The sequence below is a fragment of the Vanessa cardui genome, chromosome Z, assembly GCF_905220365.1.
Source record: "Vanessa cardui chromosome Z, ilVanCard2.1, whole genome shotgun sequence".
Lineage (NCBI taxonomy): Eukaryota > Metazoa > Arthropoda > Insecta > Lepidoptera > Nymphalidae > Vanessa > Vanessa cardui.
The window spans coordinates 2,269,924-2,295,551 of NC_061154.1; the positions used below are offsets into that span (position 1 = coordinate 2,269,924).

Sequence of the window (25,628 nt, forward strand, 5' to 3'; positions counted from 1 at the left end):
AGTTTTAACGAGTGTTTATATAATCCTTTATGCTCTATTATGATTATCATAACCAATCAACAGCAAGAGCGGATTATAGATAACCAATTAGGGTCAATTAATTACTCGAGGCTATTCACGAATCATGACACTTGTTAATCATTGTAATTGATACTATTCTGTTGTATCGTTACTATTGTGTTATGTCTTCAATGTTCTGACAGCCATTATATCGACGATATAATGTCTGCTTGTAATTAGGCAGGCTGCCTTTCAGCCGGAACAGAGCAATAACGTGTTTGTGGCGGAAGATTGTATCAATATATATTTTTTTATGGCTCAAAATATACTACGAACGTGAACGACTAGCCTTATATTTGGAATATCATGTCTGATAACGAATCTAACTCCTCGCTATCAGAAGTGGGAACGCCCATAGCCGTCTATGATTTTATTTGTCTTTTGATGTTATAGTATATTCTATTCTAGTCTATAATTTTCAGATGATAATGTTTATATTTATATATGTATATATGTTTTATATATGTTCACGGCAATTGAAAGGCAATCATTAATTATCTGTTACTTCCTGGTAAAACCATCGCATCGGCAGACTACTGCCAATAGCTAGTGAGACTCAAGCTAGGAATAGAGAAAAATATATCTCAAAAATGTATATCAACAAAAAGGAATCAGGTTTTTCATCATGAAAAAGTAGACCTTACCTGGATTCCGGATATTGATGAAAAAATAATAGGTAAGTTTTATTTTGAGGTAAAACTCTCTATTATTTGTTTTGTATCAATATCCGGAGTCCATCTTGAGTGCCCCTTTTGGCTCTAGGTCAGCACCAAAAGCGTTTGCTCCTATGACTAACCGCCTGGTTTTAAGATTCCTCAGATTTTGACCAGACCAGAATGAAATCTGAGAGAGCGAAACTCGCTCTCTCAGATTTCATTAACTAAGTATATTTTACAGAGACTATGAAAAATACATCATACATGTCATAAATAGATCATAAGCACAAAATGCAACAACAACAACAACAGCCTGTAAATTCCCACTGCTGGGCTAAAGGCCTCTCCCTTTGAGGAGAAGGTTTTTTGGAACATATTCCACTACGCTGTTCCAATGCGTGGTTGGTGGAATAAAAATGCAATAGCTATACTTAAGTCGTAGTGTAGTCCACTACATAATCAAAGAGGTCTATCAACGCACGAACTGACTACACGTTTACCTTTTATAGCATCAACAGTAGCGCGTCTCTTCTTCCTGATTGGTATAATGTTGGTAGCTCTGCCTTCGACGTCTGCTTGAAACGTGACGGGGTCGCCCACTTGGAGGATTTCACGTTTGCACGCGAGACCCATGATTCCAAACTCGTAGGTTGTCCCTCCCTCCATTTGAATGAGACCTAGTGAAAATAACAGACTTTTATAACAACTGCAACCGGTTCAAGTATAGTTCAGATATATATGTATGTCACCGTAAGATTACAAAATTCGTTATATTACAATCTGTCTCGTCAGATTGTAAACTGTCGAATTGTAAATTGCAATCATATTTCATGGTTCACAATATTTCGACAGATTACGATCTGTCTCGTTAGATTGTAATGTAACGAATTTTGTAATCTTACTGTGACATATACATTTTATAGAGATACATTAAAAGTTTTTGATGTTGTACGAAATAAATACTTGTGTGTTATTTATGTGTAATTATTAAATTAATACAAAAGACTTTGTATTCTTTAAATGTTCAAAAAGAGTAACTAATGAGTTTCTTGCCGGTTCTTCTCGATAGAATCGACTTTCCGAACCGGTGGTAGCTTCACTTAATTGTTAAATGACGATTCAAAAAAGCTTGTAAAAGCCCATTTGAATAAAGTTGATTTTGATTTTTAATTAAAAAATAAATCTTTGTTATGAACCTACGATTGACTATAATTGTATGAAACTCAACATTAACTGCTGAGCAAATATATATTAGGTTGGGGAAAAAGTCTTTTCGCATATAGTATGTATGAACTTGTAATAAAATCTCTTTGGCTATACCATTTGTATCTGGCTGGTTTTGGTATCATTAAAAAGTTTTAATTTTAAAGAAGGCACTTCCAACTTCAAATTAGGAATTTGTGTGATTTTCATTTGTTTTTGTTGTTGTTAAAATTAGTGAATCTAAAGAAGAAATTCGATACATTTTCAAATTTTACTATAAAAAAGGTAAAAATGCAACTCAAGCCGCGAAAAAAATTTGTGATGTTTATGGACCTAATGCAGTATCTGTGAGAGTAGCGCAAGTTTGGTTTAAGCGTTTTCAAGCCGGAAATTTTGATATCAAAGATGCATCTCGCTCTGGTCGCCCTGTTACGGACAAAATTGATGCCATTTTTGAAAAAGTGGAGCAAGATCGGCATATTAGTAGTTACGATGTAGCTGAAGAACTGGCAATTGACCACAAAACGGTTTTGACTCATTTGAATAAAGCTGGGTACACAAAAAAGCTCGATATATGGGTGCCTCATGAACTCACTAAAAGAAACCCAATGAACCGTGTACTCATTTGTGATTCTTTATTACGACGTAATGAAACCGAACCATTTTTGAAGAAGCTGATAACTGGTGATGAAAAGTGGATCACATAAGACAAGAACGTGCGAAAAAGATCGTGGTCAAAGGCCGGTCAAGCTTCACAGACTGTGGCAAAACCCGGATTAACTCGCAACAAGGTATTGCTGTGTGTATGGTGGGATTGGAAGGGCATCATTCATTATGAGCTGTTACCGCCCGGCAGGACCATCGATTCAGAACTGTATTGCGAACAATTGATGGGATTGAAGCAAGAAATTGAGAGAAAGCGGCCAGAATTGATCAACAGAAGGGGTGTGGTTTTTCACCATGACAACGCTAGACCTCACATTTCTTTAGCCACTCAACAAAAATTACGAGAGTTTGGCTGGGAGGTATTAATGCATCCGCCGTATAGTCCTGACCTTGCACCTTCAGATTTTCATCTGTTTCGGTCTCTGCAGAATTCCTTAGGCAGTGTCAGGTTAACATCACGAGAGGACTGCCAAAACCACTTGTCGCAGTTTTTCGATCAGAAGCCCCAAAATTTTTACAGCAATGGGATCATGTCACTACCAACAAGATGGCAAAAAGTTATGGAACAAAATGGCACCTACATACTTTAGTCAAATGTAAATAAACTATAAAAAAAACTTTTTGAATTTTCATATAAAATACGAAGAAACTTTTTCCCCAACCTATTACTTTTCTCTTAAGGAAAGGTTATATTTAATTGAAGATACATCGACTCGCTGCATTGGTTGTGCAGGTTGCATTTTATACGAGTCATCAATCTCTTAATTTCCCTTCCATTCGGAACACGAGATGGATTAGAAACACAAAATAAACCACGTGATAACTTAGTAGTGCTTTCCCGAATTTCATCGCGCGTAAGGTTTCAAGTGTATGATGTTTCCCTGGCCGATTCAAACGCTCCAATCAATCAATCTCAAGGGAGGCTAACCAACTAAACAGGAAGTTATATCGTGAACAAGTGTGAACGTAAACACTGGTGCACTTTCTATTCCCAGACTATCACAATCCGATACGATTATTTTTTCTTTGGTATTGGTTGACGGACGAGCTAATGGGCCACCTGATGGTAAGTCACCATCACCCATAGACGATGAAGCTGTAAGAAATATTAACTATTCCTTACATCGTCAATTTGCCACTAAACTTGGGAACTAAGATCTTATGTCCCTTGTGGTTGTAGTTATGATTATATTGAGATCGGGAGCTGAATCATAAGTGTATTTTTTATCGGCCCGGGATTTGAACCCAGGACCTCGGAATCCGTGTTAACGTCTAACCATTTCAGCAACAAGTCAGTTAATGTGTATATTTGAGTGCATTCGATCTATTCCGTCAAGTTAATAATATATTAAGTACAACACGAAGGGGATCTGGTATACAAGTTAATCTGACGATAACGTCGTAAATCGACTCAAATAATAACGTTTTATTTAGAACTTCATTGACGCTCAAGGTTGAAATTCACCAATATTCATCATAGTCATATCTCTAAATGTCAAAAAATATTATTAAAATGTTAATACTTTATAAAAATCTTATTCATAGAACATGTCTTGTAATAGACTAAGCTATATGTCTTTCGATTATTTCAACTTTCAGGAGTGATTATCCTTTACTTAATTAGCCTAGCTGGGATAACCAGCCCCTAATCTATATTTCGTTTAATGACAAGTTATACACTGAGATCTTTATTGTCCCAGACCAACCATGTCCATCTATACATATAATAAAATTGGGGTGTCTGTTTGTAATATTAAAATAGCCCTTTTTACTCAATGCGTTTGTATTTATACATGGTACATACACCAAAATAACATTTTTACAATTTTTGTCTGTCTGTTTGTTCCCGTTAATCTCTGGAACGGCTGGACCGATTTTGACGGGACTTTTACTAGCAGATAACTGATATAATAGGAAGTAACTTAGGCTACAATAATATTTTTCTTTGTCACATTCAAACGCGTACAAGACCGTGGACACAGCTAGTTACAATATACAACAACAACAACAATAGCCTGTAAATTTCCCAGTACTGATCTAAGGCCACCTCTTCCTTTGAGGAGAAGGTTTGGAACATATTCCACCACGCTATTCCAATGCCGGTTGGCGGAATACACATATGGCAGAATTTCTATGAAATTTGTCACATGCAGGTTTCCTCACGATGTTTGCTTCACCGCTGAGCACGAGATGAATTATAAAGACAAATTAAGCGCATGAATCAGCGGTGCTTGCCTCGAACCCGCAATCATCTCGACTCTTACAATATATATAATTTGACGACCTCCATGGTCGAGTGGTGTGTACACCGGTTTTCATGGGTACGCCACTCCGAGGTCCCGGGTTCGATTCCCGGCCGAGTCGATGTAGATTACCATTAGTTTTCTATGTTGTCTTGGGTCTGGGTGTTTGTGGTACCGTCGTTACTTCTGATTTCCATAACACAAGTGCTTCAGCTACTTACATTGGGATTAGAGTAATGTATGTGATGTTGTCTCTCTTATAATATACCTGAATATTTCGCCTGATCCGGATTCAGCGCTCGCAGTGTGCGCGTGACCGTTCCATTGAGGGTCGGGTCGAGGGGCTTAGCGATCGTGACCGTGCCCCGCGGCAGCACCCTCACGAACTCCGCGCTGGCGCAGCCGCCGCCCGAGCCGTTGATGCGACCGAGACTGTACTCGACCTCCGTACCCAACTCCAAACCGTCGGGACTGCCTTCCAAATTACTGAAACGAAATTTCATTTATCGTATTCAAGAGTTAATAAATTAGCAACACGTGGCTTGTTAATGGTGTATTTCGTATGCTCCTTTAAATTTCGACAAACAAACACACAAACAAATTTATATGATAATCATATCCTATACATCAATCTGTTTTAAATGCGAAAGTAATATCTTCACGATTAAACCACTGAACCGATTTAAATGGAATTTCCTTCATTGATAGTTTGAGTTTATGACAAGGCATATAGCTTTTTTGTTTGTTTTTCACCTCTCGAGAAAGTGAAATTGGGATGAAAATTTTAGTACAAAAATCATAGCTCATAAAATGCAAATGTAATCGACCTAGATCCATATATTATCATATTATATCTGATATATAATAATCATATAACTTAAATACGTGTTTTATTAAAATAATATCGTAGATCAACTATTATAGACAGCCAGTACAACGGCTACCGTTACATTAAATATTATAATACGATTGAATACAAAATAAAGCACAACCAACACTATAATCAATCAAATAAATTATTCACAAATTTAAATAAAAAAGTAGGTCGAAAGAATTATTATTTTAAAGGAAAAATCGATCATATTGTAACTGTAAATAACATCACACTGTATAAACAATCCACACAGCACTACAAAAATAATTCAACTATTAAATATACCGTAATTACACACAAGCACACACCTACCCCATTATTTCCGAACAATGTACAACATATGGCATAAATTATATATACATACAAAAGTATAATTTGTACTGATATGTTACTTAGATATTTTTTTCATGTTTGCTTTTGTAAGACAAATATGTTAGTAGATATATTCGATGTGCAATGATCAATAAAGCGGAGCGTTTTCACAAGAGTACCATCACTGACAAAGACGCTGATATAGCTCATCAAAGAATCAAACTGGATTCACATTGATTTCTTATTATAACAATCGTGCTGTGTATATTCCTAATCGGTTTGCAGTATTTGTCACTTAAAATACTTTCATACAATTAAAATCAACAAACGCATTCGTCAAATAATAAATCAGCAAGACGCATACATTTCGCTCGGCACACGATATTAAAACAAAAATAAAACGAAAAAAGACGCAAATAAAAATAAAGCACAAAATAATCACCAATTTCGCATTGCAACGATATCAATAGACAACAGAGTACAAAAAATAAATGAAAAATTAATAATTAAATAAAAAAAAAAAACGCAACGCAACAAAATTCAATACACGAACATTCAAAACACGAACTAACCACAAAGCGAAGGCGCTTATCGTTTTAAAAATATAATTACATACATTCATAAAATAAAAGAACGCTATGAATAATCAGTCGCAACGCTTACATACAAATCAATACAAAATGCATATTCGTTCAAAGATACTTTTCTTAACTTATTTCAATTCACCTGAAATGAAAGAACACCTCCTTGGTGTGATCAGCTGTTTCGATGAAACCGAATCCGTCCTTCAGCGCGGCTATGAAGCCCTGCATGATGGGCCGCATGTTGTTACCGCCGTTCGTATTACCGTTCGTGAGGCTGTGCTGTATCTGGATTGACATCGCAATTAACTCCTTCGTCCTTTTCACCTGGGAAACAAAAACCAATAAGATGTTAACATCGTTTTAACCTATATTTATATTATTATTTCGACGACCTCCCTGGTCGAGTGGTGTGTACACCGGTTTTCATGGGTACGCCACTCCGAGGTCCCGGGTTCGATTCCCGGCCGAGTCGATGTAGATTACCATAAGTTTTCTATGTTGTCTTGGGTCTGGGTGTTTGTGGTACCTTTGTTACTTCTGATTTTCCATAACACAAGTGCTTTAGCGACTTACATTGGGATAAGAGTAATGTATGTGATGTTGTCTCATATTGTTTGTTTGGATACAGGGGAAAATATCGTTTTTTTACGTGTATAATACTAATTATTCCTTATAGAGTAAAATATATTTATATCATACAAATAGTATGTTAAAAATACAACTGTCTTTATTAATAAAGATTTCATCGTCTTAATTAACACATATAATCATAATAAGTTTGTAAAGTAAAGTAACAGCCTGTACATTTCCCACTGCTGAGATAAGGCCTCCTCTTCCATTAAGGAACATATTCCACCACGTTGTTCCAATGCGGGTTGGTGGAATACACATGAGGCAGAATTTCGATGAAATTAGACACATGCAGGTTTCCTCACGATGTTTTCCTTCACCGCTAACCACGAGATGAATTATAGACACAAATTAAGCACATATATATAGCGGTGCTTGCCTGAGTTTGAACCCGCAATCATCGGATGCACGAGTTCTAACCACGCGGCCATCTCAGCTCGAGATGTATAAGTTTGTAACACTAAACAAATTCTTATTAAACGTTTGTATGATTATTTTAATAAAGCAAAAAATTTAAATGTGTTAATATTGATTAGAAACATTTATAAGATACAACTATTTATATCTCGGGCCGAGGAAAATAAGGACAGCGGTTAGTCGAACACTAGAGATTGAATATCGGATAATCCCCGTACAAAAATAGATAATACCCTCTAAAGCTCCGTAAATACACCATTATAACCGAAGCTCCTCATTAGCTTTACTTCACTTTCATAAAAAAAAAAAACTGCTCACCTGATATATATCGAAGGTGACTTTGTCGCCGACGCGTGGAAGCATTTTCGATTCGCATTTCTTTGCCGTATACGAGATTGACTTTTTCATATTGTTGATTTGACATGTTATTATACCAGTTTCCTAAAAAAAAGAATATAATTAATATTATAAACACAAAAAAAAGTCAATAATTTAATATATGGATGTATATATATAATTAAAACTAAAGTGGAAAAAACCTGATCTAAAAGAGACTTGGGGGTAAAATGACGCCTGGGGGGGTGACGTCATAAAACCTACCCATTCACTTTAATTAAGACAAGTACAATAAAAACGTTAAAAATATATATATTGTTGCTATATAACAAACTCCCGTTGCTTATAGGCCACCTGACGATAAGTGATCATCGCTACCAATAGACAATGTGACAAATATAAATCGTTCCAGACGCCTACGCGGCGCCAACCTTGACAACACAGATACCTAAGTTGCCCGTAGATACACTGGGTCACTCTCAACTTAACACAATTATTAAAAACAGTTAAACATTTTATTGCTGTATAGATAGAACCATTAATATCATAAGCAGGTAACTACAATGTCGGGATTTCACAAAACCCTATCATTAAATGAAATGAACGGGTTAAGTATATAAAAGTGCTAATATTCTCATTATGAAAATGATCACTTAAACCGTCGTAACGTTTTTCATATAGATAGAAAATTATAAATGTGAAAGTAACTCTATTTGTCGTTCTTTCACGACCAAACCGCTGAACCGATTTTGATGAAATTTGGTATGAAGCAAAATTAAACTTCAAGAAAGAACATAGGCTACCTTTTTAGCTTGACACGTGACAACTAACACACGAAAACCCGTGCGAAGCCGCGCGCGACTACTAGTAGTCATCTGCATATCATAAGTCAGAATTATAAATCGCTTTTAACGTCGTTAGTGCGCTGTCAATTACAAGACCTAACATGACATGTCCTTCGTGCTTAATACTGGATCACAGCAATAAAAAAAAAATTAAATTTCGTAATAAAAGCGAATTTTATATGAATAGAAGAATTATTTTTTTCTAAAACTTACAGCAAGAAAACGTATTATAAAATCGATAAAGCACTTAGCGCCAATAGAATAATACAATTTACCGCAAACGCGTTCATTTCCCACAACGACTTGTTTCATAGAACTTTTCTTCGTACAATAAATTCGTAAGCAGAAATGACATAAACGGGACAGCGAGGTCGGCTAGCTGGAATACGCTAAGTTACTTTGACTCTTTAAGTTGCAAATTTATAACTCCATTGCTCAAGCACAGTTTACAACTAGTATTGCATGACACTGAAATTGTTGCAATGAAATACTTGTAGCAAATGCAATTCTTCAGATATATGTACATAATTTTTTTCTTGACAACTTAACGTATTCCAGATAAATTGTTAACACGTGTTGCCAGCACAAATATTTTAAATTTAATTAAACTAAAAAAAAAAACAGAAAACGCTTAATTTTCTTGGTATCGTGTATTGTTATTTTTAAGGCAACGGAAATCAATATTAAGAAAAAAAAAATAATTCACATAAATAATACGATATTAAGACTAATTACTCCGCAATCATGTCGAGACCTTATAAATGAATATTTAAAACATTACCAACATCAAAAAATGATCCCAACGAGCCTACAAAAAAAATAACGCTTCAACAAACATAAAGAGCAACCAAAGTCCATTAGTTGATTGAAACAAAATAAAAAAAAAAGCAATTCGCGACATATAGTACATAAACAAGCATCACGATCAATAAATATGACCTAGCATTCAATTCCCAATTACCATACAAAGATTCGTGCACAATCAAAAATTGCATTCACAATCCGTCCGAACCGCCTAATAAAACCGTGCGATATACACAACAGATTATACGTTAGTCATTAATGCTGCGTGCGTACCCTACCATCGGGGGGGTGTTACGATTTCGACAATAATGTACCTTATTACAAACGTAATAAGCGTATAAATAGCATACACGAAATTACAAACGATATTTAATCGCCAGCGTTATATTGGAACGTTTGAACTTTACGTGTGAACGCTTCAAGCAAACTGATGATGTTATTGCAAAAATTGATCAAATTATTTTGCAGTCACGTCAAGAGACACTAATGAGATAAAAGCTTTCGGCTCCAATTTACTATTTATAAAATATTTGAATGAGAAAATAATCTATGATATACTAATATTATAAAAGCGAAAATAACTCTGTCAGACATTTTGCATATTCTGCTATATTTTCACGACCAAAACAGTGGAAGCTGAATTTGATTAAATTTGATGAGATGATTAATTACTTAAACTTACTTTACTTAAACCGCGGGCGATACCATAGTTTACAATAAATAAAAAAAAAACCTTCCATAACATCAGTTAAATTTCTGACTCAATAGTTTTAGTAGCAGCAGAACCTTCGTGTAACTTCACATGTTAATGTCTTAGCCAATATAACATGTATCAAAATATTTTCAAATAAAAATAGTTACATATAAATAAATATGTACTAATATTATCATGATGTCAAACTTGTTTGTTTATACATAACACGGAACTAACAAGTATTTTTTATAAATGGTACAAAGTTGCATAATCATGTGTTACACGTTATAAATAATATTTATATAACATCAATTTCTTTAATAATAAATGCATCCGTGGAAAGACGGCGTGGGTTATAATATAAAATATACTTATAAGAAGCAAAACTCTTATACAATAGTCTAAATATAAACAACTGATCACTTTTAATGATCCTCATAACGTGAAACAAGCGTTATCTAAAGGAAATGTATTCTTAAAATTTTCATAATAAAAAAAATCAAAGACTACTTTATTAAAGAAGGCATTATAAGCACTTTTGAATTGTCATTTAACAACTATATTAAGTGAAGCTACCACCGGTGAAGAACCGGCAAGACATTTAGTAGTTACTCTTTTTCAACATCCAAAAATTAGTCATGATTATATACAATTATATATGTATGTAATATATCCTGTCTGGAAGTCAAAAATTATTAATCCCACGCGTTTATATCTTCTATATAATCAAACAAAATAAATTTAATTCAAGTTAAGTTAATATTCTTTATAAATAAACATCGGACCCGGTTCGCTAGCTTGGTACAAATTGAAGTCGACTGAATCTATTTTTATATCTAGGTTACTGAAACAATAATGGAAGCTATATTTGATGACTGGAGTTTATTTTACATGACATACTATAATTATATCCAATCAACGTCAGAGGTGTTCAAAGAGCCGCCCTGTCTATCGATTTGTAATTCTACAGTTTCATGACGCGGTTTCGTCATCTCTCCCCCAACTCTATATATAGACGTAAATGTAACAAGGTATATGAATAAGAGCGATTGCATCCTGATGTTTAACATTTATTATTTTATATAAAAACTTTTTTGTTGTCTACCTGCTTGTATAATTACTTCATATATCATTATTTGGTCACAACGACGAAGTAATATGTAATCTATAGAGCAAGGTGGACGTAGGATGATTAATTAAATCGCTTGGTAAAACATTTTACTTCAGGTAAACCTTTTATAAATTTTAATCTCGAAAGGTACAACTAACTTTGTAGTAGGACTTTGGGTAGGTACCAGACATCCTACCGCCAAGCAGCAATACTTAGTATCATTGTGATGGTTAATAAGTTGAGTTAGCCAGTGTATCGGAACATTATATCTTTGTTCTTAATGTTGACGATGCCAGGAATCCTACTAATATTATAAATGCGAAAGTAAAAAAGTAACTCTGTTTGTCTGTCTCGATTTCACGCCAAAACTACTGGATCGATTTTAATGAAAGTTTGTACACGAAACAGTCAGGAACCCGAGAAAGGACAAAGGCAATGATGTTCTAGTAAACGCATGCATGCAATGTTATTACGGTGAAAAAGTGAAGACTAGAAAACGTCCTAATTGGGACGTTTGCCTTTAGTCGTTTTACGTAGTAATACGTCATAATACATCATAATTACGTAGTAATACGTTTTGCGTAATTAAAACATCTAGTTATCCCTTTTACTTATTGTTTTTATCAAGCTATCCTTTTTACTTGTAACGAAATGTAAAATAAACGGTCCCCGGCGCGGCACACTTTTTTCTGATATTTAGTATGGGTATAACATATCTGTTTATTAGAATATCATTGGACAAAAGCAACTTTTTGGCAACAAATTGGTAAGACCACGTTGGTTATCAATACATATCATACTCGCACACTTTTTTCTGTTATTTAGTATGGGTATAACATATCTGTTTATTAGAATATCATTGGACATAGGCCACTTTTTTGGTAACAAATTGGTAAGACCGCGTTGGTTATCAATACAATCGGTCCTTAATTCAATACTTAAAGCATGTTTAACTCACAACAGGCGGCTGTCTAGTGGGGCTGAAAGACGAAGAAGACGAAAACGCTTGCGCTTCCTTGGCGATGATGCCGCGCACGCCACGTTCGAGAAGAGTCTCAAACTGCACGGTGCCGGGCGTCAGATGCTTGATTCGTATCGCAGACTGACGCGTGTTCATATTCGAGAACGTCGACACGGGGTCCACTGTGAACTCGACCTGGTGACAAACATCAAACGTATTAAACTATCTGTTAACATAATCTTATTAATCTGAATCAAGATGGCCGCGTGGTTAGAACGCGTGCATCTTAACCGATGATTGCGGGTTCAAAACCAGGCAAGCACCGCTGATTCATGTGCTTAATTTGCCTTTATAATTCATCTCGTGCTCAGCGGTGAAGGAAAACATCGTGAGGAAACCTGCATGTGACAAATTTCATAGAAATTCTGCCACATGTATATTCCACCAACCCGCATTGGAACAGCGTGGTGGAATATGTTCCAAACCTTCTCCTCAAAAGGAGAGGAGGCCTTTAGCCCAGCAGTGGGAATTTACAGGCTGTTGTTGTTGTTGTTGTTGTAATATAATCTATCTTACAAAAAATATTACCCTATCTTGGTGGTAGGGCTTTGTGCTAGCCCGTATGGGTAAGTACCAACCAACTCATTAGTTATTTTTCCGCCAAACAACAGTACTCAGTATTGTTGTGTTCCGGTTTGAAGGGTGAGTGAGCCAGTGTAACTACAGGCACAAGGGACATAACATGTTAGTTCCCAAGGTTGGTGGCACATTGACGAAATAAGAAATATTAACATTTCTTACAGCGTCATTGTCTATGGGTGATGACCACTTACCATCAGGTGGCCGATATGCTCGTCCACCAACCTATACCATAAAAAAAAACCAATCAAACTCACAACCAAGCGAGTTGGCCCAGTGGTTAGAACGAGTGTATCATGGTGCTTATTTTGTGTTTGTAATTCATTTCGTGCTCGGCCGAAAGAGAAAACATTGTGAGGAAACCTGCATGTTATTTCATAGAAATACTGTTGTGTATTCCACCAACGCACATTGGAACAGGGTAGAGGAACATGTTTCAAACCTTCTCCTCAAATGAAGAGGCCTTAGTCGAGCAGTGTGGAAATTTACAGACTTGTTGTAGTTCTATAAACTCATAGCCAAATATATATTGAAGAGTCAACTCTTATAGAAATTTCCGTCCACCTATTAAAGTTCGGACATCGTTCGTTTTAAAAGCAATTAAGCCGACAATATTCTCGCCAAGTACATCGACATATTAAACTCTCAATGCAACTACAACATACTATATCACAACCGGAAGGTATAATCTAAAATAATATGAAAGTATCATATCAAACGGTACAAACAAAACAAAATTGACTGTAATATATATGTTACATATTGTTTTTATTTTAAACGGCGATCGTTTATTGGTATATTTAATTCTACAATTGATATTTTTAACACTTTAACCGGAATCCTCTTACAGAAACCTATAAATTGTCATAAAAATAACCAAGCTCGCGTACTGTATTGTTAGGTACAAGCATCTTATTTGAGTATAATAATATTTACGTCACAATATTCAGAAAAATAAACTCCGTTTATTTACGTACTGTTGAATTGTTTACGAAATTCAAAAACGTTCTTAAAAAAAAATAAGTTTATAAGATCGAGTTACAAAAAAGGTTTTATTCGATGACAGCAGTATAAAAAAGCATTATTCTTACCTCATCACCAACACTGAGCTCCTGTCCGAGACGGAGCACCTCGGCAAAGTGGAAGAACATTGTTTGCTCCCTCTCGACGCAACGTATAAACCCGAAGCCCTCCTTAAGGGAAGAGACGACGCCTTGTTCCCTCCTGTTTAAAATTAAAAAAAAAAAAATTAAATCCAACAAACCAATTATCCAAATTTCCAATGCATTATACATGTCCAAGAGTCATTCATTAATCCGGCCGAAACGCCTGGAGCGTTCGTCGTTCAATCCGACACGCGGATAGATTGAAGCACGTTAATTGGCATAGTGCTCATGTACCACAGATTATAAACTAGCAAGCGTATAACTTGTCAATGTAAGCCAATATTTACCTAATAATTCATGTCAGGCGAGACGAAAATCGAATAAACCGAATTCATATCAAAGTACTAATCAAATAAAATGAAATTGAGGCATAATAAATGTATCTGTTTATTTATTTTGTAACTAGCGATCTGCCCCGGCTTCGCACGGATGCAATACTGATACCAAATACAGCACATAATTTATTTATTTACGACATCACATTAGAAACTTCTAAACTTATAAGTGTTTCCTAACTATATTGTCCATGTATTATATACAAAAACCTTCCTCTCGAATCACTCTATCTATTAAAAAGAATCTCATCGAAATCATTACGTAATTTTAAAGATCTAAGCATGCATAGAAACAGACCGTTTTAAGCGGCTTTGTTCTATGTAATGATGACCGTATCTTTGACTTAATACAATGGTTAAGTATTTAATTAAACTATAATATAATCGACGACGCTAATGACATTTCGTAAAAGAAATATTAAACGATGTCATATTTCAATGAATTACTCTATAGATTCATTCATTAAACTCTTCACACATCGGGAAAAAGTCGTTGATTAAATCATAATACTACTTGTCTTTGATGCATCGAGTACCATGGAAAAAAAATGCCAGCTTCAATATTAAACGATCTGGTACTCATGAGGTGCACCGTGTACGACGCTGTAAAGTCGGTTTATAGGAAATCGATGTTATAATATGTTGTGATCTCTTGTTCGCTTCGTTGGGCGGATATTAATATGCGTCAATCATTTTTAAATTAAAAATTAATAAAACATGCATCCTAGGTGCAATTACGCGTTGTACGTATTCGGTTTCGACATCAAATGCTATCAGAATATCATTAGTATATCGGTCGCCATTCAATAACAAAATAAAAGCAAATTTTCGTTACTTTTATATATATACATATAATAAAATCGTAGCGTCTGTTTGTGATATTAAAATAGCCCTTTTTTTACTCAATGCATATGTATGTATACACGGTACACATACCAAAATAACATTTTGTACTATTTTTGTCGGTCTGTCAGTCTGTTTGTTCCGGTTAATCTCTGGATCGGCTGGACCGATTTTGACGGGACTTTCACTGGCAGATAACTACTATTACAAAGAGTAACTGAAGCTACAATAATATTTTATTTTCGATACATTCAAATGCGTATAAGGTCGCGGGCACAGCTAGTTTAAAATATATAGATAGTTAAATCGCCATATCATCTAATTGTTATATACGATCATTTTAAACGTTCACTGGATTACAACTACCGGTGCGATTGACAATTAGCCGGTTGTTATCGCAAATTGATATCTATAGATAATTATTATCTCGAGATAGACGAATAATTTGAATCAAATCACTGTGATTTGCATTGCCATTTCACAGGTGATAGAACAATCGACCTGCGCTTAATCTGGTCACGTTACTGTATTCGTATTAAATCTTAAGGAAACTATGACTAATTATCAATGGATGAGCGGGGATCGTTAAAATATTTTTCAATGTATACATAGTTTTAAAGTTAATATACAAATATTCGTAGTCGAAATGGCCCAGTGGTCAGAATGCGTGCATCTTAACCGATGATTGCGGGTTCAAACCAAGCACCGCTGTTTCATGTGCTTAATTTGTCTTTATAATTCATCTCATGCTCAGCGGTGAAGGAAAACATCGCGAGGAAACCTGCATGTGACAAATTTCATAGAAATTCTGCCACATGTGTATTCCACCAACCCGTATTGGAACATCGTGGTGGAATATGTTCCAAACCTTCTCCTCAAAGGGAGAGGAGGCCTTTAGCCCAGAAGTGGGAATCTACCGGTTGTTGTTGTTGTTGTATACAAATATTCGTGTATGAATCGGTAGCAAAGTTTGACCCGGGACACGAGACCGCTGGCCCCGACATATACTACTGCAGAATTGGGCACGACTTTCCCTTTCAAAATAATACGGAAAATCGAAAAATCCGAAACAGTCTAAACTCTTTCGCCAACCAACCAGGGACTTTAACCCACAACCTCATATTCAATAATATTATCAATGAACGTTTCTTTTGTTTTGCTTAAGGAAAACTTGCAACAGAGACTAGACTTTCAACAAATTTCATTCAACGTATAATGTAATAATAATATAATTTTCCATAACAGTAACTGCATTAAGAAAATCAATTGTAGTTTGAATCAAATACTAGTGAGTCGCCCGATTTATAGAGTTTTAGGTATTTCAAATCATTTATTTAATTTTAAACTATTGACGGATTTTTTTTAGTTAAATTTGGAATGTCAAATACATTAGTTTTCTATAATCGCCAGTAACTTTTCTTCGCTCTCTAAAATGAATCATTAACTAATTTGTAAGTTTAATAAATTTCAATCAAGAATCCTGGTTATTCTTCAGCACATGGGGCTCTTTAAAATGAGACTATAATCGATTTTTGCAGTGTGATAAGTACATATCGTTCCATAATTACTGGGACAAAAATCGACTTACGCTACTAATATTTAAGAATTGTATATCAACGAGTATTCCAATTTTTATGTCTATTACTAATGATATAATTTTTGAATATAAACATAATGTTACATAGATCCTTTGATATATAATTAAATCTCCAATAAAGAAAGATTTAAGTTAAACATGACCACGAAATAATCCGTACGGTGGCATTCATTTTAGGGAAGGTCGCAGACACAAATAAAAAATTACAGTGCGAACATTTCAGTATCGGTGACAGGGAAACCTCGCGTCAGAAACGTAACGATCGAATTCCACTTTGAATTTTTACCCAAACCAAAACATATGTTGAATTCTTAGCCTATTCGAATCGATGAAGGATTTAATTTGAACAAAGCTTAAAAAAGTAACAGTCTAAATTTCCCGCTGCTGGGATAAGGCCTCCTCTACCATTAAGGAGAGGGTTTGGAACATATTCCACCACGCTGTTCCAATGCGGGTTGGTGGAATGCACATGTGGCAGAATTTCGATGAAATTTTAGACACATGCATGTTTCCTCGCGATGTTTTCCTTGACCGCCGAGCTCGAGAGGAATTATCACAAATTAAGCACATATATATAGTGGCGCTTGCCTGGGTTTGAACCCGAAATCATCGGTTAAGATGCACGCGTTCTAACCACTGGGCCATATCAGCAAAGCTTACATATTTCAAGTTATTTGGTAACAGCCCTGCTATATCGTGTACGATAAACAATTCACAATTAAAATATTTATTTATAATACGTTGCTACACTTAAATACTTACATATATCCACTTTAATTTTAAATTTAAAGTTTCGATAGCCAATTCCCTGGGATTAAAAACTCTTTTCGCGAATCCATAACGCGTATCGCAGATTATTATTGATCTCAATGATATCGTGTTAATTTATTTCCAAGTTCTTTGTTTGTCTTTAACACTCCTGTTGTTGTATTAGACCAGACGTCTAATGAGAGGGGGGGAGGGGATTCTGGTGGTGCCAAGGGTTTATCTATTCCATATATGTTTTTAATATCTTTAACAAATGAGTAATACTCAGACGAAAATTCTTCGGAAAAATATACATTAATCGCATGTAAGCTTACTCCGCCACGATATATAAGCCCCATAAGTGGCACAAATATGCATTATTTTCGAGCGTTACTTTTATTGTAATTAAGCATTGTACTAAACTTCATATCCGTTTTAAGCGCATAAATGAACAAAGGATCGGAGATTGGTTCAAACTAAACCTATATTGATTATATGAATGCCAAAATAAAATCATTCATACACAAAATACCCTAACATCTAGGAGGTTCAGGACGCGAAATATATCGTCAAATCAAACAGGTTGAAAATATACGAAAAAAATATATGCAGCACAAAGGCAGTCTTATCTATAGAACGGGATATGTGGTCCATTTTATTCGTATGCTGTGTTTTGGATTGAAAATTTGAAAATTGATATCAGAGTGGATGATGTAGATGCTCGCTTTTACAAACAGTCAAAATAAAATTCCATTCGTCGGTTTTTCATACGGCATCAATAAAAATACCCTTCATTTTTCACAGAGCAATTATTGACATTGATTGATAAAATTAAAATACCCACTAAATTTTTTCTATGGCTTTTGATAAAACAGCTCGCATTGTATTTTACAAGGCGGCAAATTAGTATAACAATTTACTAGTCTGTATTATAAATACAAAATTTTATTGTCTAAAATAATCTAATATAAAATTACTCGAGACTTCTCAAACTGTTTGGGTTATAATAAAATAAATCTTAAAATAATAATAGTATTGTTACATTGTTATTATTAAAGTATTTGTTTATTTAGAAACGTCTCGAAAGTCCGAGAAGTATCGGAACTTTGACTGTGAGCCGTCTCGTGTCTCGGGTCTATGAATACGTCTAGACTTATCAAACTACGAAGGACCTTAATAAATTTCCAATCCAAAAACAAGAACGTTTATCGCGATCAAACAAATAGAGAATTCAATGGAACCAGACACACGTCACATATTATTACATATTAACAGATTAAAATAAAAACAAATGAATAAAAGTACAGTCAAGAGTAAGAATTCTTCTTAAACCTTCGTCAGTTTTCAAATTCATTACATTAACAAGTCTAAAACTCTTAATACCTTTTGAAACTAAAGCACAAAAAAGACATATAAAATTAAACTTAAATATAATGATAACTTGGTTCAAATTTCAAAAAGTGCGACTTATAATGACATTGCGACGCAATATGTCATTCTCAATCGGTAAAGCAGATTATCGCTCACATGGATCTTAAAGTGGCGAACCTTTTCTAACCCCGACTGTACATATGTATAAACATAATCAAATATAGACCTACAAAAAAGTTACCCCACCACCAAGTAAGTCTACTTGGCGGTAGGGCTTTGCCCATCAGGGTAGGTACCACCCACCCATCAGTTATTCTTCCGCCAAATAACAGTACTCAGTATTATTGTGTTCCGGTTTGAAGGGTGAGTGAGCCAGTGTAACTACAGGCACAAGGGACATAACATGTTAGTTCCCAAGGTTCGTGGTACATTGACGATGTAAAGAATAGTTAATATTCCTTGCAGCGTCATTGTCTATGGGTGATTGTGACCACTTACCATCAGGTGGCCCATATGCTCGTCCGCCAACCTATACCATAAAAATAAAACAAAAAAGTTTCTTTCTCTTACCTTTCACCCGAAACATTGAAAGATTCGTCGAGCAGCGATATATTAGTTGCGCGTTTCAACTGGTCCCGTCTGTCCGTAGCCACTTGAAATTGGACCCAATCGCCGTGCCGCAGCGTGAACTCCCCACACTGGTCTTTATCCCCGAAGGGTACCTGGTGTAGGAATACGATCTTTTAACAACACATAATTGGATATTTTGATGACTGATTTAAATAAAAATCTATACGTGTAGTATATATTTACATGTAGTATATAGTAGATATAATTACGACGACCTCTGAGGTCGAGTAGTGTGTACACTGGTTTTCATGGGCACCCTAATCCCGGCTTCGATGCTCGGCCGAGTCGATGAAGATAAAGTTGATTAGTTATTGTCTTGGGTCTGGGTGTTTGTGGTACCGTCATTACTACTGATTTTCCATAACACAAGTGCTTTAACTCCTTACATTGGTATCAGAATAATGTATGTGATGTTGTCCTATATTTATTAGTTGTTATTTATATAAAAAATATTATGAATAAAAAACCGATAATCTGGATTACAAAGCGCGATACGAATATTTGTAACATCATAATGTTAAAGTGCTTCTGTAGATTAATAACACTCATACCTAAATGACTATGTAAACATTCGACTCATACTGAAAATTAATCATGTTATATTCGAAAAAGAGATATATTATCTCATTTACGAGCTATTATCAAAACTATAATTTGAATTTAAAAAAAAATGATCCAGCAAAGTAATATGAAAAGCTAGTAGGATTTTCATAGTAGTAAAGTACTATGAAAATCCTTCTTTGTACTCTACTTTTTTTATTGCCATAGGTTTTCCTTTTAAATCTGGTCTTCTTCAAAGGAACATCACAAAGCTGCACTGTCGAGATACCTTTGCCTTAACAAAGGCGGACAACTTTTTTTTTAATTTTCTTAAGATATAGATAATATAGATTTTATTTAAAATTCTTTGAATTAAGCACTGTAGAAATGTCAATATGTATTACATTTATCAATAAATCCAACACCATAGTGAGTGTTTCTGAATAAATTTAATCTAATTGTATGGATTTAATATAATTGAACAAAGATATATCTCTAGTAAATGTATCGTTATATGTATATTTACATAGATACAAAACATATACATGTCTACATCGAAGAATAAATTATTTTTTATATCGTTCTTTCGTAAATATACAAACATTTTTCAAGCGTTAATTTGTTTATAATGTATCCCGTTCTCGAAAAAATACACCGTGAGGAAACCTCCGTGTCCTCCTTAAAAGGAAAGCAAGAAAGGAAAGGTAACGATGAGCCTAAACATAGTCATGAATCTTTAATATAATATAACATTGTTTGACACGTAAAATTATAAAAATTAATAATGAATATAAAGAAAGTTTAAAAAGCTAAATTCATAAAACCACTGAATATTTCCTTTCCGTTTCCTTTCAAAATAATTGACTTTTACGAAACGAATTTTATGTTTAATTAGTCTTTTAAAAATGATGATTCCAAAGTGTTTGTCAAACAGCTTGATTAAATTTAGGGTCGCGATGACATACCTACTGGGTGAACTAAATTAGATAAAGTTACCTACGTTAGTTAGGTTTAACATCCAGGGGAGTTTCCGGTTTATAATTCATTCCGTGATTCGAGATCATCGTGAGATAACTTGTTGAAAGTCGAAAGAAATTCTGACGCATGTATGTGTATAAGATTGTATTCATTTTTAATTTTATTGGATAATAAGGTGACCAACTATAGAGACTGTTATGAAAATTAACCTTCAGTTTTATCGTAAGTGCACCAAAACAGTTAGAAACACTGGATCACTCTCCCTTTAAACCATGATACAACAATACCAAGGAAAGTTTTGTAGTGTAGTGTGTGATAACGTGGAACTTGCTTAAAGCTAAGTTTCAAGTTCATTTCAAACATATATAGCTATCTACTACTCTATGCTATTATATTGTACACAAATTTATAAAGACACAAATGTAGATCGCAACTAAAATACCATCAAATTTCCTTCATGAGTCCACTCGGGTTCGGTATTTTTCTGAGGCCAGCTTAATGTATTCAAAAAACTAGACAAATCTATTTGGCATCTACAAATTTTCTTACTGAAACACTAGTTTTGTATATCATCCTACCTTGATCGTACTATTCAGTGTTCGTAGCGATCTGACACGTAATATACACCTTACCGATGACGCTTAAATATCGTAATCATTATTTACATAATACAAAAATATAAAATTCACGCTTCATATGTCAATTCTAAATTTTACAGAGAAACTGCGAAGCACATATCTATACATGTCATATAATTTGAGTCTGTTTGTTATATTAAAATAGCCCTTTTTAATCAATGCATATGTATATGTACACGGTACATATACCAAAATAACATTTTTTCACTGACAGATAAGTGATATAATAAGGAGTAACTTAGGCTACAATAATGTTATTGTATTCATATAAAATACAAACATTTCATACTTAAACAATTTCAGAATGTTGGTGTGTAATTATTATGTATATTGGTTTTGTAGTTTTATTCAGTCGGATAATAGAAAATTTTCTTAATTTGAATTTAAATTAACGTAGAGCAATACGCTTCAAATTCTCTTAACCCGGTCAGGAATTCAAAGCCTTTGTACAGCAGCGGTTGCTTAGCAGTAGAATATTTATCAATACTTTTAATATGGTACAAAGCTTTGCTTCTAGACAAGGCATAGAGTCAATATTTATAAAAGTATCTTTTTTCATCGATTACATATTTAACAACATTTTTTCGTGTTATACAACAATGATTTTAATTCATTTAGTATAACTTTAAAATGACTAGGATTTGAGATAATATATCTTAATCATCATGCTCATCAATCGACATTTTTTATGCTTTCTACTTTACTAGCATTGTATTTTATAATCAAAAATATATCGATCTCCTTACATGCAAATATTATATAAATTATAGTACACAGTCTTTACGAAATTTAACTATGTAAAACTCGTAATTAAAATTCAAATTTAAAAAGTAAACAATAAATTAATTTACAAGTATATTTTATAGCGATAATAATAACCACCGCAAAATCACCGGGAAAACGTTTGATACAAAGGCGGTTTTAAACTCCGGACTTTTGAAGAAAATCAAATACGTTACAACCTTCTAGGGGTTCGCAGCTAACGAACTAAACAATTGCTTTAATTCCGCAACGAGAACTTAAGACTTTTAAGTTAAAATTTTATTTAAACACTCATAAATTTCGTTGAATGAAATGCTATATTGAAACATTTCGAAATCGTAACAACGGTTACTGCAGGAATCGAACCTGTGCGGGCTTCTCTGCCAGAATAACATCGGAACAGACTCGACTAGAAATTGGAACATTACTGTTTGTAATATATGTATGTTGTGTAATTATAGTATTAGAAGGAAACAACCTAAAAATGAGCCGCAGCTGTTATTATACAGTTGCGGCTGACACAACTAAGATTTAGCATCGGCAAAATTCGTAAAAATGATCACATCCGAATACAGTACGCTATCCCAAGTTGTCAATATTTATTTTTTATGCGTATATGATCTTTACACAAACGTAATAACTTGTAATATCATTTGACCTAATATATTCGTCTTCGATTTGCTTTCTCGGGTTGAATTGACGCGTGAAGGTACAGGGACGAATAGCGAGATAGAACCAATAGATATTTTTATTGGTTGTATAAATCGGAAATAATCGGTTTTATTGAATTTTCTCTTGCTACATCTAGGTTGTGTCGAACATCTTTTCTAAAACATAGTCTTCGCGATATTTTTCTGCCTTAAACACAAAATGAAACATGACAACTCCCACAAGTTCCTTGTCATAATTTCGAAGGAAACCGACGGACCTTTATTTTTGTGACCAATAAAAGTTAGCGACTAAAGGATACAGGCATTTGTGATGACGATGGTTACCACCAATTACCAATAGAGGGACATTTCAATGTGTGAGTTTCAGAAGAACCAATCAAAACGTTCATTTTAGATGTACATATGTATATAAGTGTCGTTGTGTGTCGTGTACATTAAATAAATACTAGTTATTCGTAAGCTTAAGAAGCAATCTTAATTAAAGTTCGGGTCTGAATTGCGCCCGATAGACACTTAAAATATCAGTATCACAAACGAATTGAATATAGTAACCTAGCATAACGCAATAATCATAACATTAGCAATCTACGCCTCAAAACCCGTATGATGAAAGCAACCCCCTTCCAGCAAACAAACAGACGACCGGCATTAACTTTCTTTTATAACCTTTTTCTTTTCGACCCCCATAAACGATACGATCCATACGACGAGTATCACCGACGATGGGTTATCAACGTGTTACAGTCGAGTCGAGAATCAATAGTCAAATTCGTTATTAACAGTATACATGTGTACTGTGTAGTTTGTCAATTAAATTAGCCGGCGATGTGTCTGCGATAGGGTAATATTCGATATTCATCTCGATCGCATAATTAGTATTGACATTGTACAATGCGAATTGAAGTGAAATATTAACTTTGGATTGAAGTGAACGACGGGATGAGAAATTGTCAAACATATAGTCGCCTGTGACTTTGCTCAATTTAGATATCGGTCTATAAGTGTTAGTCATAAGAAGTAGCTTATAACCTTCCATGGGTTACGTTTGCTCCGTACCGAATTTCATAGAATTAGGTATGGATAGACTAACAAACACTCGCACTTTTATCATTAGGTACATAGTGGTAGAGTCAAATATGTATTAATATCAACATATTTTTTCATTTAGTCGATATACTATTTTTGATAACTTTTGTTACTGATTGTCAAAATCCTAACACGGCTACGGAAAGAAAAACAAGTGAAGAACCGTCAAAAGAAACTACGATAATTTCCAAGTTATTTATAATATATTAAATATTAAAACAAATTAATGTAATATTTATATTTTCAAGTAATATTGAAAGTCAAATCAAAGTCAAAATGTTCATTCGATACACTTATTGATTGTTAAAATCCACCCACCTCGAGAAAATATACCCAGACAATTATATATTTATTTTTATACATCGGTTTCCAAGGTATCATCACCGAAAATATGTATACATTCTCTTATATACTTATAATTCTATATTAATGATTATGTCTGTAAAATAAAATAATGAGTAAGAAAAATATATATAAGAGGAAAAATTAGTCTAATATGTACCGTTCGTATTATGTATATTATATATATACATACAAGACACTTATTGAAGAACAAATTGATTTAAGCCTCGAAGTTTGAACCATTATATGACAAAGATAGGTTTTATATTTAAAAATAACCCACTATTATAAATTATCCATACCGTATGCAGAAATATAATCTACAATTTTTCTTGGTATTCGTGATAATTATACCTAGAGAACATTTAAAAAAAAATACAAAATCATATTGTTCATGTTATGAACAAATGCATAAGGCTTTATAACAATATTCTGTTAGTAAAATTCAGATACTGAATTAAAATAAACTTCGCGTAAAGAGTCTGAAGTTAGTAACAACTTATAAAATGTCATTTTACAAGATTACGATGTCAATTAGACGAAAAGCCAAAGCAGCGTGAGTAAGTATCGAGAAGACCCGACAAGAGAATCAGTTGCTCACTATTTTATATTATAAAATACTAGTGGTCGCATTTGGTCGAAATTCGACCGTAATTCATTGCTAATAGAATATAAAATGCATTGCTTATCACATTGTCACTAATACAATTTAAAAAAAAAAAAAAAAAAAAAAAACAAATTAAAAAAATATGATATTGTTTTTCATCTTTGACATGGCGTGTGTAGTCATTGCCGGTATATAAGTAAACTATGAACGTCTCATATTAAATATTATATAGATAAACATGTATGTGTTAAATATATCGTAGTGTGTGCAATGTTTTTTT

The 25,628-nt window shown here is 34.1% G+C and overlaps 1 protein-coding gene across 3 annotated transcripts in view; it reads right to left on the bottom strand.

Annotated features, from left to right (window-relative positions):
* The window catches only part of LOC124543231 (cold shock domain-containing protein E1), a 42,192-nt gene that overhangs the window by 9,887 nt on the left and 6,677 nt on the right, over positions 1–25,628 (bottom strand). For all 3 annotated transcript variants that reach the window (XM_047121371.1, XM_047121369.1, XM_047121370.1), the window contains exons 7-13: positions 19,665–19,816; positions 14,127–14,259; positions 12,394–12,591; positions 7,964–8,086; positions 6,741–6,922; positions 5,097–5,314; positions 1,217–1,393 (exon numbers count right to left, since the gene is read on the bottom strand). In XM_047121371.1, the coding sequence (XP_046977327.1) occupies positions 1,217–1,393; positions 5,097–5,314; positions 6,741–6,922; positions 7,964–8,086; positions 12,394–12,591; positions 14,127–14,259; positions 19,665–19,816 (1,183 nt within the window). The remainder of the gene's footprint in view (positions 1–1,216; positions 1,394–5,096; positions 5,315–6,740; positions 6,923–7,963; positions 8,087–12,393; positions 12,592–14,126; positions 14,260–19,664; positions 19,817–25,628) is intronic.